Source organism: Aquila chrysaetos, chromosome 26 (genome assembly GCF_900496995.4).
Source record: "Aquila chrysaetos chrysaetos chromosome 26, bAquChr1.4, whole genome shotgun sequence".
Classification (NCBI taxonomy): Eukaryota; Metazoa; Chordata; class Aves; order Accipitriformes; family Accipitridae; genus Aquila; species Aquila chrysaetos.
Genome location: NC_044029.1, coordinates 14,371,180 through 14,384,910, shown reverse-complemented (window position 1 = coordinate 14,384,910; position 13,731 = coordinate 14,371,180). Strand labels below are relative to the sequence as shown.

Below are 13,731 nucleotides of genomic sequence, written 5' to 3'. Positions count from 1 at the left end.
TACTATGTGTTTTTCTGTGCACGTAAAAACAGGACAAATCAGTTCAGAGACCTGTTGCAATGATTTACTATCAGAAGGCACAGTTAAGACCACAGTATAAACACCTGACTAGAGGAAGGCTACAGTCGATTTGACCTGCCTTGCTGCCACACTCCCAGGTGGCACAGTTCTTAAGAAACTGTATTGTAGCTGTTGATATGATTCTCTAGGGCTACCAGTGAGACAAGCTTTGAATGGGCAGTTAGATACATCTTGAGGAAAATGACTGATGAGCCAAAAAGAGAGCTCTTGTCTGTTTCCAAATATTAGTTGTTCTGATAAAAGGTATTACTCCTCATCTAATGTCTTACCCTTCTTCATGTACCTTTAGACATAGCTTACATGTTCGCCTCTTTTTTCTTTTGGCTTTATGTGAGACATACAAGGATAAGGTAACAGACCAGTAAATGTTAGAGTTAAAAAGCATCATTTAAAGTATTGCTTAAAGCACATCATTCCTATGTTGGTGAAATATCCACTTAATGCTTTTGCAGCCTGGCTGTAATTCCCTAAATGATGTGATGTCCACCTTAACTCAAAATAATAGAAGGTTCTCCTCATATAGCTTATTTCCACATCTTCACTCTAACACATGGATTTTATTTCCTAAACAGAGAATTACTGTAATGATCAGCTTTCATTCCCTCTAAACAAACATTCAGTAAATCTGCATCCTATGTATTTACATTTTTTTCCTTGTTTCTTTTCCCAAATGCCTAGCTATTAAAATGTGCCTGGGTAATCCTGACTTTGCCACTAATGTTGCAAGCTTTACTATCAGGTATTTTCAGACTAAAAATAATGTTCACATCAGCATTTGCTTCAAAATTATATGGATAAGTCAACTGTCACTGTATGAATTGTAACAGTAATAATAATACTGTTTTTCTATTTTTGTCCCTTCTTCCCATCAGGAACTTGACTACTGAAGAATATTTCAGGTGAACCCAAGTAAATCTTACCTGTCAAATGTTTCATCTCGGTCCTAACATCACAGTAACTACAGAACTGTTGAGGGAAGAGTGCAGCTAGGTGGCAGTGTGCCAAATAAAAGAATCAATATAAAAAAGATGATTTCTAAAGATGCATGACATAGCATGCCTTAAATAGCACAAAAACCTGAACAAAAACAAGTTGATGTCAGATGATCCATAATATTATCGTGACTGACAAGCTGTAGCCATGTAGTAAATTGAGCCAGGGTAATTGAAACTACTGTATTTCTTTCTGTTTCTAGAAGTGACTCTGCCCTAACCATCCTACACTGCGGGTACCAGCATTTATCACTATGTAAAACAGAAATGGTGCTATCTGCCTTGGTCTGAAGAACATTGCATGGCTTAATAAAGTGATATAAATACATGTGTTAGCTTAAGATCCTCAGTGAAACACAACAGATACATGATGCAAATGAATGTGAACGTATACCGATAGGTAAATACGGAATCAAATGAACACAGTATATAAATAGCCTTCTGCTGTATGGATAAAAACCCTATATAGTGATAAATCTTAAAAGACACGCACCATTCTCCAGGGCTAGCCAGAATAAAAGGACAAATCAGGTATCCTGCAAAGAGGAAAGGATCCTTCTGCACAGACCACTGGGCAGTTGGAGTACTGCTCTACAGTAGCACAGCCTAAGGGCTAGCGGAGCTTCACACTTGCCTAATGAACCCTTTCAATATAATGACTTCAACACATGCAGTGAAGAATTTCTTCTCCCAATGGGCAGAAAAAGAAATCCCACCCTGCACAAGAGCTTTATTTTCTCTGCAGCCTAATCACATGGTTGTACTGCCTTCTAGGAACTTACCCTTCATCCATACACAGGAAAGGGAAAAAGAAGCTACATTCAGCTGTAAACCACCTTGTCCTTTGCCACTGTGCTTTTTACTTTGGCGCTGTATTGGACTTGCCTTAATATTTAAGCACTAGCTGCTACCTTTGCTAGTGCAGGATCTGTTAACATTTCTGCTTTAAACTCCATTTTGGCTGAGACAACTGATCATTTCAGGATTAAGCATAAATTTCCACCGTTAAACACTTTGGCCACACTTTTTTAAAATCAGTTCATCCAGTGTAAACTTACAAAACAGAAACAGCAGTGAATATTTTGGATATCCGATTTTCTTTTTACAGTCCTATATTTAAAAATCAGATATCACATAAAGTCTAAAATCTGTCATGCTGTAAGTAACAATCTAGAAGATGCATTTTAAATATGTAACTGCTGTGCATTCTTGACATAAGAATTACTATGCTTTTTGTGAGCTAACAATATGTAACACAGCATATCATTTTGTTTATTCGTACGTAACATTCCATAAAGATATCTTTTATACTGATAAACCCTAGGCTGGAGGGTCGTCACATTATCTATCACATTCAGAAGACAGGTTTTTTTGCCCGAGTATCAGGAGATTCAAGAGAGCACTCTGCTGAGATCCCTAAGGTGTTTGTTTACTACCTTGATGAAAGCCGAAGACCACTGATGGCTGTAGCATGGATGTCACTCCAAGTGACCAGGACATTATGCTGAGATGTCAGAACCTGCAGGAAATCTTGCAGTCCCAATGGCTTTTTGGAACAGTAACGGCACCTCCCAAAGATGTTACCAAACTGACAGATGTTTTTCCTTTTCTCTTTATGGAGAACCAGAGACCTATGAGAAAAATGAAAAGGAAATAGCTGTACGGCCCAATTTAAATGTACAAAGGTAGGAATTATCCATATCCATTCCTATCAAATCCTTCTTTTAATCTTCAAGCTACTCTTCTTTCAAAAAATCTTTAAGCAAAATTGAAGTACATTAAATATTTCAAAGAAAGTCACTAGCTGAACAAATGTATTCATGCAAAATAAACAACATTCAAAGGAGGATTTTTACAGTTAAACCCTCACTACTAATTAATCTATGTCTAACTTCAGGTATCTTGTGCAAGCTGATAAATCTGCAACAGAAAATGAACAAACAGTATACACTTTGATTTCTAGAACAAACAAAATATGTGTGCAATAGCCTCGGGTTATATAAATACTATTTCACTACAGTTATGAAAAATATTTACTTATTTGTTAACTACAACTATTCTGATGTCTTTTGGCAACTCATGTTAAGGACTCTAATATCATGCAGTACAGATGCCTAACAGAAACTATTTCACTCCAAAAGAAAGTAACATATTCACAATTTATCAAACCATTAGTAGGTACCTATTCAGCACAGTGTGAAACTTCTTAAAAACCACAAAATTCTGTGATGAAGTATTGCTGCTTCACAGTGGTATTAGACACAGGTAAGAAACAGTCAGAGGTTTGGGGGGAACAGGTCTCCAGGACAGGTATCATGGCACATAATGAAAACTCCGCTTCCTGCAGAATTTTCCTCCTCAGGCATTTCTTCTGGACAATCTATGCTTTCAACCATTGTTTTTATTAGCTTACAATAAGGTGATGCTTGGGGAAAAGCTTTCCAGCAGCCTCATAGGCTTAGATTTACAAAACATTCTGGCCTATCTAACCAGCCAGACAGCAGACTCCTTTATCATTATTTTAAATAAAGCACTTGAGCTCCAGTACAAGATCCTTCTGCAGGTCAGATTACATCGAATGATGGTCCAGAGGTGGGAATAGGGATTATAAACTGGGTAGAATATAAAAGCATGTATTTTGCCAGCCTCTTCATTAGGCTCTCATTTCGGACTTAATTGTAGATTCACAGGCAGTGCAGCAGAAAACCTTTAACTAACACTCTCCAACGTATACCGAGTAGCCCGACCAACAATTTAGTCACCAGTCTAAACAGGAATTGGGCTGGGACTGGATTATTAAACTGGTAGCTAGTCTCAAGTCTGGAGCTTGTGGTCAACTTTGTTCACACTGAAAACCCATCTGGAGGAAAAAAAGGGTTCAAAAAAATGGCCATCCTCACTGTTCTGTCACCAATGGCTTTGGCATACTCAGTCACAGAAGAGTAGCGTGAAGGCCATTTTCCTCACAACCTGAGGAGTGAACACCTCTGGCAAGACGCGGGGTGAGGGACGGCTCAAGAGCTTTCAACGGCAGCCTCGCTGCAAAGTCGGCTTCTCTCGTCAGCCCGTCTCCTTTAGAAAACCGCTGCCTGTTGGCAAGCCTGCGATTTAACCGAGCGGGAGCGAGGAAAGCGAGTGGATCCCCACCTCCGAACGGGACCATCGCTCGCTCCTGCGCTTGGCACCGCTCACCCAAGAGCGGGTTTCCCGACCGTAATTAACACCTGGGTTACACCTCCCTTCCAACCCAAAGGTACACCCAAACCTTTCTCCCGCCGCCCCACAGACCCCCCCACTGCCTCAGACCCCCTCACACGAAGCTCTAATTTCAAAAGTAATTGGGGGGGGGGGGAAGAGAAGACGGTCCTGCCTCACGACACCGCCGCACGCGCTGCCCCAACCGCCGCTCCCGCCGCTTTCCAGAAACGTCCACCGCGCGCGCCCCTGCCCTGAGGGGAGAAAACCGCCCTGAGAGGAGATCACCGCCCTGAGGGGACAAAACCGCCCTGAGGGGAGAACACCGCCCTGAGGGGAGATCACCGCCCTGAGGGGACAAAACCGCCCTGAGGGGAGATCACCGCCCTGAGGGGACAAAACCGCCCTGAGGGGAGATCACCGCCCTGAGGAGCGGCGGCGGCCGCGGGCCCGGCGGGCGGGCGGGGAGGCGGGAGGCGGGGGGGTCCCCCCCCGCCTCCCGCCTCCCCGCCCGCCCGCCGGGCCCGCGGCCGCCCCCGCCCGCCCGCTCTGTACGGCGACGCGGGCAGGGCCCGCCGCGCTACGGCGGGCAAGGCTGGGGCGGCGTCAGCGGGCGCGCAGTGCCGGCTCCAGGGCTTTAAAGCAGCGTGTAAGCTGAGATGCTACCACAGACAGCGGCGCGGCGGCGGCCGCAGCAACAGCAGCAGCTCCCCGAGCTCAGACGGGCGCCCGCCTTTCGCCCCCGCCGCGCCGCGGGGCATGAGAGCGGTCGCCCCGCAGGTCTAGGTAACCCCCGGGCCTCATGGCGGCTGCCCGCGCCCTCCTTCTTCTTCTCCTCCTCCTCTTCTGCCTGCCGGGGCTGCGGCGAGGGGCGCGGGGCGGCGGGCAGCGCCCGCGGGGCTGCCCGGCTCCGTGCCGCTGCGAGCAGGAGGGTATGCTCCTCCGCGCCGACTGCTCCGACCTGGGGCTCACGGCCGTGCCCGCCAACCTCAGCGTCTTCACCTCTTACCTGTAAGTCTGGGCAGCCCCGGCGGGCGGGCCGGGGAGGGGGCACCGGCGGCCGGAGCCGGCAGCGGCGGGGCGGCCCCGCGGGAGGGCCCGGGGCCGGTGACAGGAGACGCGGGGAGGGGTTGGGGGGGGGGGGGGGGGTGTCGGTGCGTTGCCGGGCCGCTGCCTGTAGAAAACACCCGACTTCAAATAAGTGCCTAATCGCTTTTTAATCAGCGGGCGGGTTGTAAAGCGTTTATAGGTATCTGGCGCTCTGGGTGCCCGGTCCGGCGCCTGGGGGATCGCTGTGTGATGTGCCGTTTAGAGAGCAATTAAAAGCGATTGCAACAGCAGAAACCCGATTCGATCTGCAGGGACGTTATCTTCACCTTTGCTTCCCGGGACAGGGCTTTGAACTGCGGTTGCTGCTGATTTAATCTTTAACAGATCTCCCCTCGGGTTGAGGAAAGGCAATAAATAAAACCAGCTCCCAGGAGGCGGGCAGCGCTCGCTGACCGGTGCGCAGCCCGGGCGGCCCCGCGCTGCCGCCGCCGCCGCCGCGGCGGGCAGGTGCCTGTGCCCCGAGCCGGCGCTCCCGACCCCGCCGGAGCCCTCCCTCAGCCTCAAAGTACCCGCCTTACGGGGCATCCCCGCCGGGCCGGGCTGCGGTGCTTGGAAATTCCTCCGCATCTCGGGCGCTCCGAGTTACAGCGTGTAAGGGACAGGGATGGCGAGAACGGAGAAACTGTATTAACAAAAAAAAGCACCCCAAACTGTGGGGAAACTGCTTCCTTCTTTTTGGCAGAAGGGTCTGCGTTTAACCTCTCTTGGGTTTGTGTGTTGAAAGTGTTGGTGCACTAAAAGTGTTATTTTAGTGCCCTCCGTACTGATTTCATACAGTTATTTGTGGCTGCATGTCCAGTAGCTTGTTGATAGAATGCTTATCCTCCATATCCAGCATACAGTATGTCTGTTTCTGAATGTGTTTGTCCATCTGTATATTTTGACATGCCGTTGACATGATTGCTGCTATGGTTACTCTAAAGATGCTTTCACTGTATTTTGTGTCTGGGGTACTAAAGTGATAATTCTGAACTCACTTCTCTGTTAGTACCATACTTGAAAGGACATAAAACGTATGTTGCATCTGAGAAGGTAGATGAAACTAAACTAGAAATGGCCTTTCTGAGAGAAGTACAAACATAACATAGGCATGGTAGAAATGAAGTGCTACCAATAAAATCTAAGTGCTAAGTATATGTTAGGAGAAAGCTTAGTTTAGCGAAAATAGCATTGGTTTAGAAAGAGAATGTGCAGCTGAAAGACTTTTCTAAATATTATGCATGTAAATACTGTTCTGAAATTCATCTTAATAAGATTAGGTTCAGCTCATTTTATCATAAACATTTCAAAGTCAAAGCTATTAGTAATGTTAAGAGGCAAGAGTCAGTGTTACTGAATGACCACTTACAGTAGAGCAAAACTTTGGCTATACATAATAAAGATACAATCTTTAAGACACATACAAAGTCTCCCACTGGTTTCAAAAGTAGCAGGTCAGCATTTTGGGCTTACATAAGACACAATGTTTTCTGGTGCTTTGGAACGTCATGAGCAGAAATATAGGTAATGAAGGTATAGAGGGATACTTAAGCTGTGCATATCCTGCATCAAGAAGTAGATGCCCTAAATTCTTCATTGCTTGGAGGAATGCTAAAACTGGAAAAACTTTAGAAACCCCACTGTTTGACTGTTTTATGAAGAAAAAGAGAATATAAATATGCATGATGATGTCCCAATACCACTGCTGTGGTCTTCTGCTGTTGAAAAGATATATACCTCCAGTAACCTGCTTCTCGGTAGGACTGTGATCTGGTCTGCACTTTTGTTTTTAAATGCTCTTGTCCTTCAGCAGGGGAATGTCTTTCTCCGGTCAGAATTCTGTGCTCCTCATTAGCGTACACCCTGAAGTAAAAAAACACCACTGTGGGACAGGCAGACTTTTAAATGGCCAAGGCTGCATACAGGCAGTATAACAGTATAAAAGACATGCAGTATAAAAGACTGGTTCATACATATAGGCAGGTACACTTGCCCTCTTCCAAATTTACCAGGCTGTTATCTTTGGATTGATTAATTATTGCCTAATTATGCAGAGCTGTAGCTCCTGCCTGCCTTCTGTAAAGAACTGTCAAGTCTCATTGTCTGTAGATGGTGAAGCAATGGCAAATTTTAAAATGTGCCTGCTTGTTGCAGAGATGTTTGCCTCCCTGAGCTTGGTAGTGGCCAACCAGATGCTCCTTGATTTATTTTTTTTGATTTTTTTTCCCCAGAAAAACAAAAATGCTTTTTGCGCTGTGACAGTTTTTACTTCAGATCAAAGCAGGATATAAAACTGTGTACTCACATTAACTCTCTTTCCAGCAAAAAACACTGTCTTCTCTAGTTGGTTCTTTTCTTGCACAGTAGACGTACATGACCAAAAATGGTCTGTGGTACTACCTTGTGTTAAGTTTGGGCTTTTAAAGTTTTTTTCTGAATTTCTGTCATTTTTATCTTATCTGGATACTCGCATAGAAAAATGAAAGGTAAATGTTTTCTTGGTGCACACTGGAAATTGCATGAAAAGTTGAAATGCCGAGGCCATTAAGGTTTGGTTTATGTTGGGACAAATGTGTACAGAGCATGATATATTATAGTGACTGAATTTTGCATGTTTTTTTATGATGGTGCTCTTGCAGCAGAGCTAAATGTAGTCTACAGATGGACCTGCTACACATTTCTCCATTCTCATTTATATTCCCAGGCAGCAATTCTTGCCTCCCATCAAAAATCTTTTTATTTATGATTATGTGTGTGCTGCCATGAACTGTTAGAGTTTTTAAGAGCAGTCAAGGAGAATCCAGGAGTTTCTTTCCATTCCTTTTTCTTCATTTACTTTTAGGCTAAATAATGCACTCAGTGTATTTAATGCAATTCGTGTTGACATAAATGAGAATTCCATGTGCTGATGAAGGGCAGCACTGAGTCTCTGTTTCAAATTAAGAACATGTCACTTTCCTATCAGTACACAGTGAAAAGAAGAAGCCAGGATCTGCAGGTCTTTTGCACATGGGACCCTCATTAATTCTCAAACGAAGCCTGTGAGTTAGTGAAATATTGTTACCATTTACTGTGATGTGGAAGACTGAGGCAAAGGCGGCCTTGCTCAAAGTTAAGAGGTAAAGTTTATGACAAAGCCAGTAATTAAAGACAGAATGCCTTATTATCCTAACTCCATTCTTTAACCACAGGCTCACCCTACTTCTCCTAAATAATTACTCATTAAAAATAGTGTCAAATCTGGCAACTCCTGTTCAACAATATTTAGTATGACGAGTATAAAAAAAAAAATCTGTTTTCAGATCTCGTGTGATGACAATATAGAAGATAGCTCTTAACGATTTTGAGGGTCTCTGTTATGTGCCTGGATAGCACAGAAAAGTAAATTCCAGGGCTGTCTAGCAGTTCAGATACTGTGTTCTTTGTGATCAAAAACTCTCAATGATAAACTTAGTGGAATATTTTAAGTGGAATATTAAGCAGAATGTTTTCATAATGTTAGCATCTTAGATTGACATAGACATGCATGTATACATGTATAAGTATTGCAGCATACGACGTTGCCTTTTACATTATAGTTTACTTAACGTTTTATTTTGGGGTATGTGTTATTTGCATTAAAAAAGTTTAATTTTGAGTACATTCTAAATATGCATAGTAACATTTGGGAAAATCTGATTCATGTAATTTTTAATTCTTCATAGAAATAATTGATTAAGAAAAAAAATTTTTCAAAACTGTGATAAAAATGATAGTATTACAGTAAAACCTATGAAGAAGAAAACAGTGCATATTATAAGGTTCCTAAAATAACAAGTCTTCAAATAAATTTTGGCCTTCTGCTTCATTCATTGCCATAATATTGTATTTGATGATAAATATTCCTGTAGAGCACAGTCAAAGAAAAAAAAAATTACAAAGAATTTGGGAGAAAAAAAGTATTTGCTTTTTGAAGGTTAAAAAGTATATTCCCAGAAATTAACTACACTTCTGAAATAAGACAGATAGTTGTTTCTGTGTCAGGCATAACCCAAAACATGAAGACCAACCCTTTAGGGTAAATTTGCATTATTTTAGTCATTCTGATCTCACAGTGCAAACTCAAGTCTTGTCTGTGTCTTCATCTAAGTTATCCTGGGAATTACCATAGTTTTTCAAAGACATCAAACAGCAAGGTATCTTCTTATGAAGAAGTAAGCTTTATAAAGCATCTTACAACTTCCAGATCCTTTGACAAAATTTAGGTGTTAGGTAGTTAGTAAAATGTCTGCCTCTTCTTAGAAAGTACTTCTTTACATAGCTACAAACTTTATAAACCATTTTTGTGCCTTTCTAGTTGAAATAAATTAAATGTTTTCCATGGGGTTTCAGTTAATAATCTAAGTCTTGTCTCAGTTGAGGATGAAGGTGAATCCAGGTTCTGGATTTAGAATTTAGTGTTAAATCCCCCTTTTGAAAAGAAAACAGCATTTCCTCTCTACTCATGGCAATAGTATGTATGCAAAGGTAAAATGTATGCATAGATAAATTAGAGGTAGGTAAAAACGGAAGAAGTGACAAATTATGTAAAGTTCATGTTTACCAGTTCTGAAGGGATTTGCGTTAAATTTCAAAACATAATGTGTCAACTCAAAGTTAGTTTCTGTGTGAAAAATTTGGATTAAAAATGTATTTAAGAAGAGAATGTCACTCTTCCCGCTTGAGAATACAGTGCTAAAAATGACTCTTCACACTGCTTCCTAAAAAGCCTTGCGCTGCTCAGAAGGGGGAAAAAAAGGCACTCACACACTACCTCTCTCCTCTATAGCATTTGCTCTATGGAAGCGCTGCATAAATTGACAGGGAAAAGGAAGCTGTCTTTAAGCTGCTAGACTATAAGGAGCTGGCAGGGTGAAGGCACCTTCAATTTGGTTTGGTATCTGAAGTGCATAGGACAATTGGCTGGGCAGAGGGAGCCTGACTCCAGCTGAGAACGCGTGCACTGGGCTGACCTTCCCAGTTGGCATGCCAGCGGAGATTAGACTTTCCTCAAGTGCTCCCTTGTTAACCCAGTCTTTTCTCCCATGTCATTTGTCTTTCAAATGCTTAAAATTGCTACCAGTTTTGCAGCTGTCCAGATCGCTTTCTTTTATTCTGTTCGTTGGCCAAGATAATATTTCATGTGCATGCACTGCTTTCTTAATTCTCTGTTGGTTATTTAAATGGTCTTGATTAATACAATTTATGGTATTTTCCCTGACTTCCTTCCTCAAACTGTCCAGCAGATCTGATTCTTTTCCCAGGAAAAATCATGGTAAATAAGGTGTGGTTCCTTTGGCTCCAAGTAAACTGACTGATGGCAGAACATGATGTGGTGTTTTTGACATACCAAAACAGCTTTAGGCTTCAGTTAGAAGAAAATACCCTAACATCTTTAAAAAGAATGAGATGTGATCAAAGCATGCTTAGTCCTCAGAGATTTAGCAATTCATGTGGCAAATCCTTATACTACATGCTGTGTACTGTTTGCTGAGAAGACCTGAGAAACTTCTGTACAATTTTACTGATCAGATGTCAGAAATTTAATGCCTGGAGAAGGGGTAGGACCTGAAACGATGTTACTGTTACTTGTTGAAGGAGTGCTACCCTCTCTCTTTTGGAATCAAGGTTTAAATGAAAAACGCACAAAACTAAGACAATGAACAGCTTTGACTATGTATGACAGTAACTCATGGTACCCCTGTTTTTAGTCCCAAGAAGCGTGCTTTTTTCTAAAAGCCTATGGACAACAGCTTGGAATTTTTGAATTGGAGACCTTGGAATGAGTATTAAAGCAGCAGCACCCCAATAGAAATACCATCCTGGAGTGTCTTTGTCATTTAGGTGAAAAAGACCCCTGTGAGTTGCTGCTCAGTGAGGTGTTATCACTCAAGCTGAGAGAGCACAAGCCAGCTAGTATTATAATAGGCAGTAGCAATAGCTGGAACTCCAAGCAGGAATGAAATGGGATAGCAGTGCAGATCCCCAGGAGCTGGTACTCAGAGTATGTCCCTAGCTTGATAAGGCCTTTGCTAAGACAGTGCGTTCTGTATCACCTTCCAGATTTATTATTTTGCTGTGTTTTACTAAGTTTAAGCTATGAGCCTTGGGTTTTAGGGGCAGTAGCCACAACACTAAGGTCCATCCCAGAAAGGACAAGTTGTATTTATTTTCATGGCTAGACACTGCTGCAAAAAATAATTATTCTGAAGTGTAGTGTTATCCAACAGTGATAATTATAATAATCAGCCACTCCCAAATTAAGATTTTATTGGTAACAAATGGGCTCTTAGTTTGGGCCCAGTTGTATGACTTGGCTCCAGTCCTGCAAATACTTATCCAGATACTTAACTTTAGTGTCAGGAATGGTTCCACTGAAATCACATGTGCAAATGTTTGTCAGATCAAGGCCTTGAATAATTCTAAAACAATTATCCCCTTCCCCAAATACTAACTCGTTTGTGTGGAATAGGTTCACTAAGATGTTCTGCTACACTGTCTCATTACACAGCTTAAAGCATTATGTGTATCATAAATCATTTAAAAGCCTTTGTTCTAAAATTTTTCAAAATCTTACGTAAAATTAATATTTAGTTTAACCTGGAACGAACTGTCTTTCAACAGTATTAAGTTATGTAATTGCAATTAAGTAATTTTAAGGGCATGTGTTTGATAAAAAATTTCTAAAACTTTCTGCATCATGGTGTAAAAGTATAGATAGTCTTTTTGTGCAGGAGATAGGATGTTGTGTGTGTGGAGATGTGTGTGTGTATAGATAGGTACTTTTTTAATTTGCCCAAAGCCTATCAGCCTAAAGCAATACAAGCAACTATAGCTCCCACCACACAAAATCTCTCCCCTCTTTTGCAGGCACTTGAATAAATGCTTTCTTTTTTATTGAGAGTTACCATGCTTAATAATGTTACCAAACATATGCATTAAGTACTTAAGTAATGCAGAAGTATTTGCTGGATTGGGACTTAAGTCCTATAATGATTGTGTATAAATGTAAGCCTTTAAGTCTTATGATTTTTTTTGTGCTTGCGTCATACAGCTTTTCGCATGAAAAGTGTACAATAATTTGATGCTGGTATTTATGAAGGGGAGGTAGAAGGTAGAAAAGTAAAGCTGGTGATTAGTACTACTACTTCTCTATTTTCTTCAGGTTTTTTGCTGTTAGTTCCTTTACCAAACATTTCAGTCTACTTTGGTTGAGGATGGAGTAGTTACAGCACTGGTATTACATAGAAAGAAAACTTTCCAAGCCCTTGTTTCTGCAGTAGTAGGCATCTTCCGATGCCAGTTATACCATGTCTTCTGGATCCTGTGATAATATAAATGCTAGTCTAAGTGAATGAGGGAACAGATGTGAGATGATGTCATCATTAAGGGAAGTGTAACTGCACTGATTTGGCATTCACTGAGTTTGTAAATGAGTCTCTGTGTACCCTGAGGGGAGAAGTAGGTCATAGCTGGCAAAGGAAGCAAGTAAGATAAGACAAAGCTCGCTCTCACCCATCACTGAAAGATACCTGTTCTGAACCACCTTGATGAGTAATTTGCCTTTGGGTCTTTTATCCTTGATCAGTTTGGCATGGAGGCTGCCTCAGAAATTAAATCTTTCTCCTATTGGTCTCGCACATGATGAGGTTGCAGTTATGTTTGTGGTGGGGGGCAGACCAAGTTGTCCAGTGTCCAGAAATGAGATTCATCCTCATGAAGGCATAGAAACCAATGTTTCTTAAACTCAGTGGTTCACAGGGATTGCCATTTTGGAAGCATAAGGAAGGGGCAGGAACTGCTTCTGGGAGTAGGGAGTATGATCAGATAGCTATAGCTGGGATCTTGGTAGCGAGACCTTTGGGTTCCGCTCCTAGATACAGTAATGAAGTAGTTTACAAATTTAAGCAAATCATGCAACTTTTCTGTAGTCTTACTCTATGTAGGTGATGGCTGGGACAACTACCTACATCTGAGTTTGACTAATTTGGTAGTGACTGATAAACGATGGAGATATGTAGATTAAAAACACTTAATGAGGTGCTAATTATGAGTATGACATGGTAAAATAAGGTGAAATCCCAAAGGATTTTCTTCTCTTCATAAGGATGTATGTCTGCCTTTTGGTTTTGCTCATGGCTGTCTATGTGGGCTGAACCCTGTGACATACAAGATTCTTACTGGAACAAGTGAAGTTTATGCAGGCATCTGAAAGCAGTATTTGACCTGCTGACAAGAAAAGAGAGGATCCATATGCTTGGTGCAATATGTAAGTATTGCCTGCACTCGTGCTGAAGTTGTGCAAAGACAAGGATTTGGAAAAGGGCCAAAAGAAGTGCAGGTTTAACCTTGTGAC

At 42.0% G+C, this 13,731-nt stretch overlaps 1 protein-coding gene across 3 annotated transcripts in view; it reads left to right on the top strand.

The window, feature by feature from the left end:
- The first annotated feature begins 4,809 nt into the window (after positions 1-4,809).
- The window catches only part of LGR5 (leucine rich repeat containing G protein-coupled receptor 5), a 99,452-nt gene continuing 90,530 nt past the window's right edge, over positions 4,810-13,731 (top strand). For all 3 annotated transcript variants that reach the window (XM_030002608.1, XM_030002607.2, XM_030002606.2), the window contains exon 1: positions 4,810-5,279. In XM_030002608.1, coding sequence (XP_029858468.1) covers positions 5,071-5,279 — 209 coding nt within the window. In that variant the 5' untranslated portion in view covers positions 4,810-5,070. The remainder of the gene's footprint in view (positions 5,280-13,731) is intronic.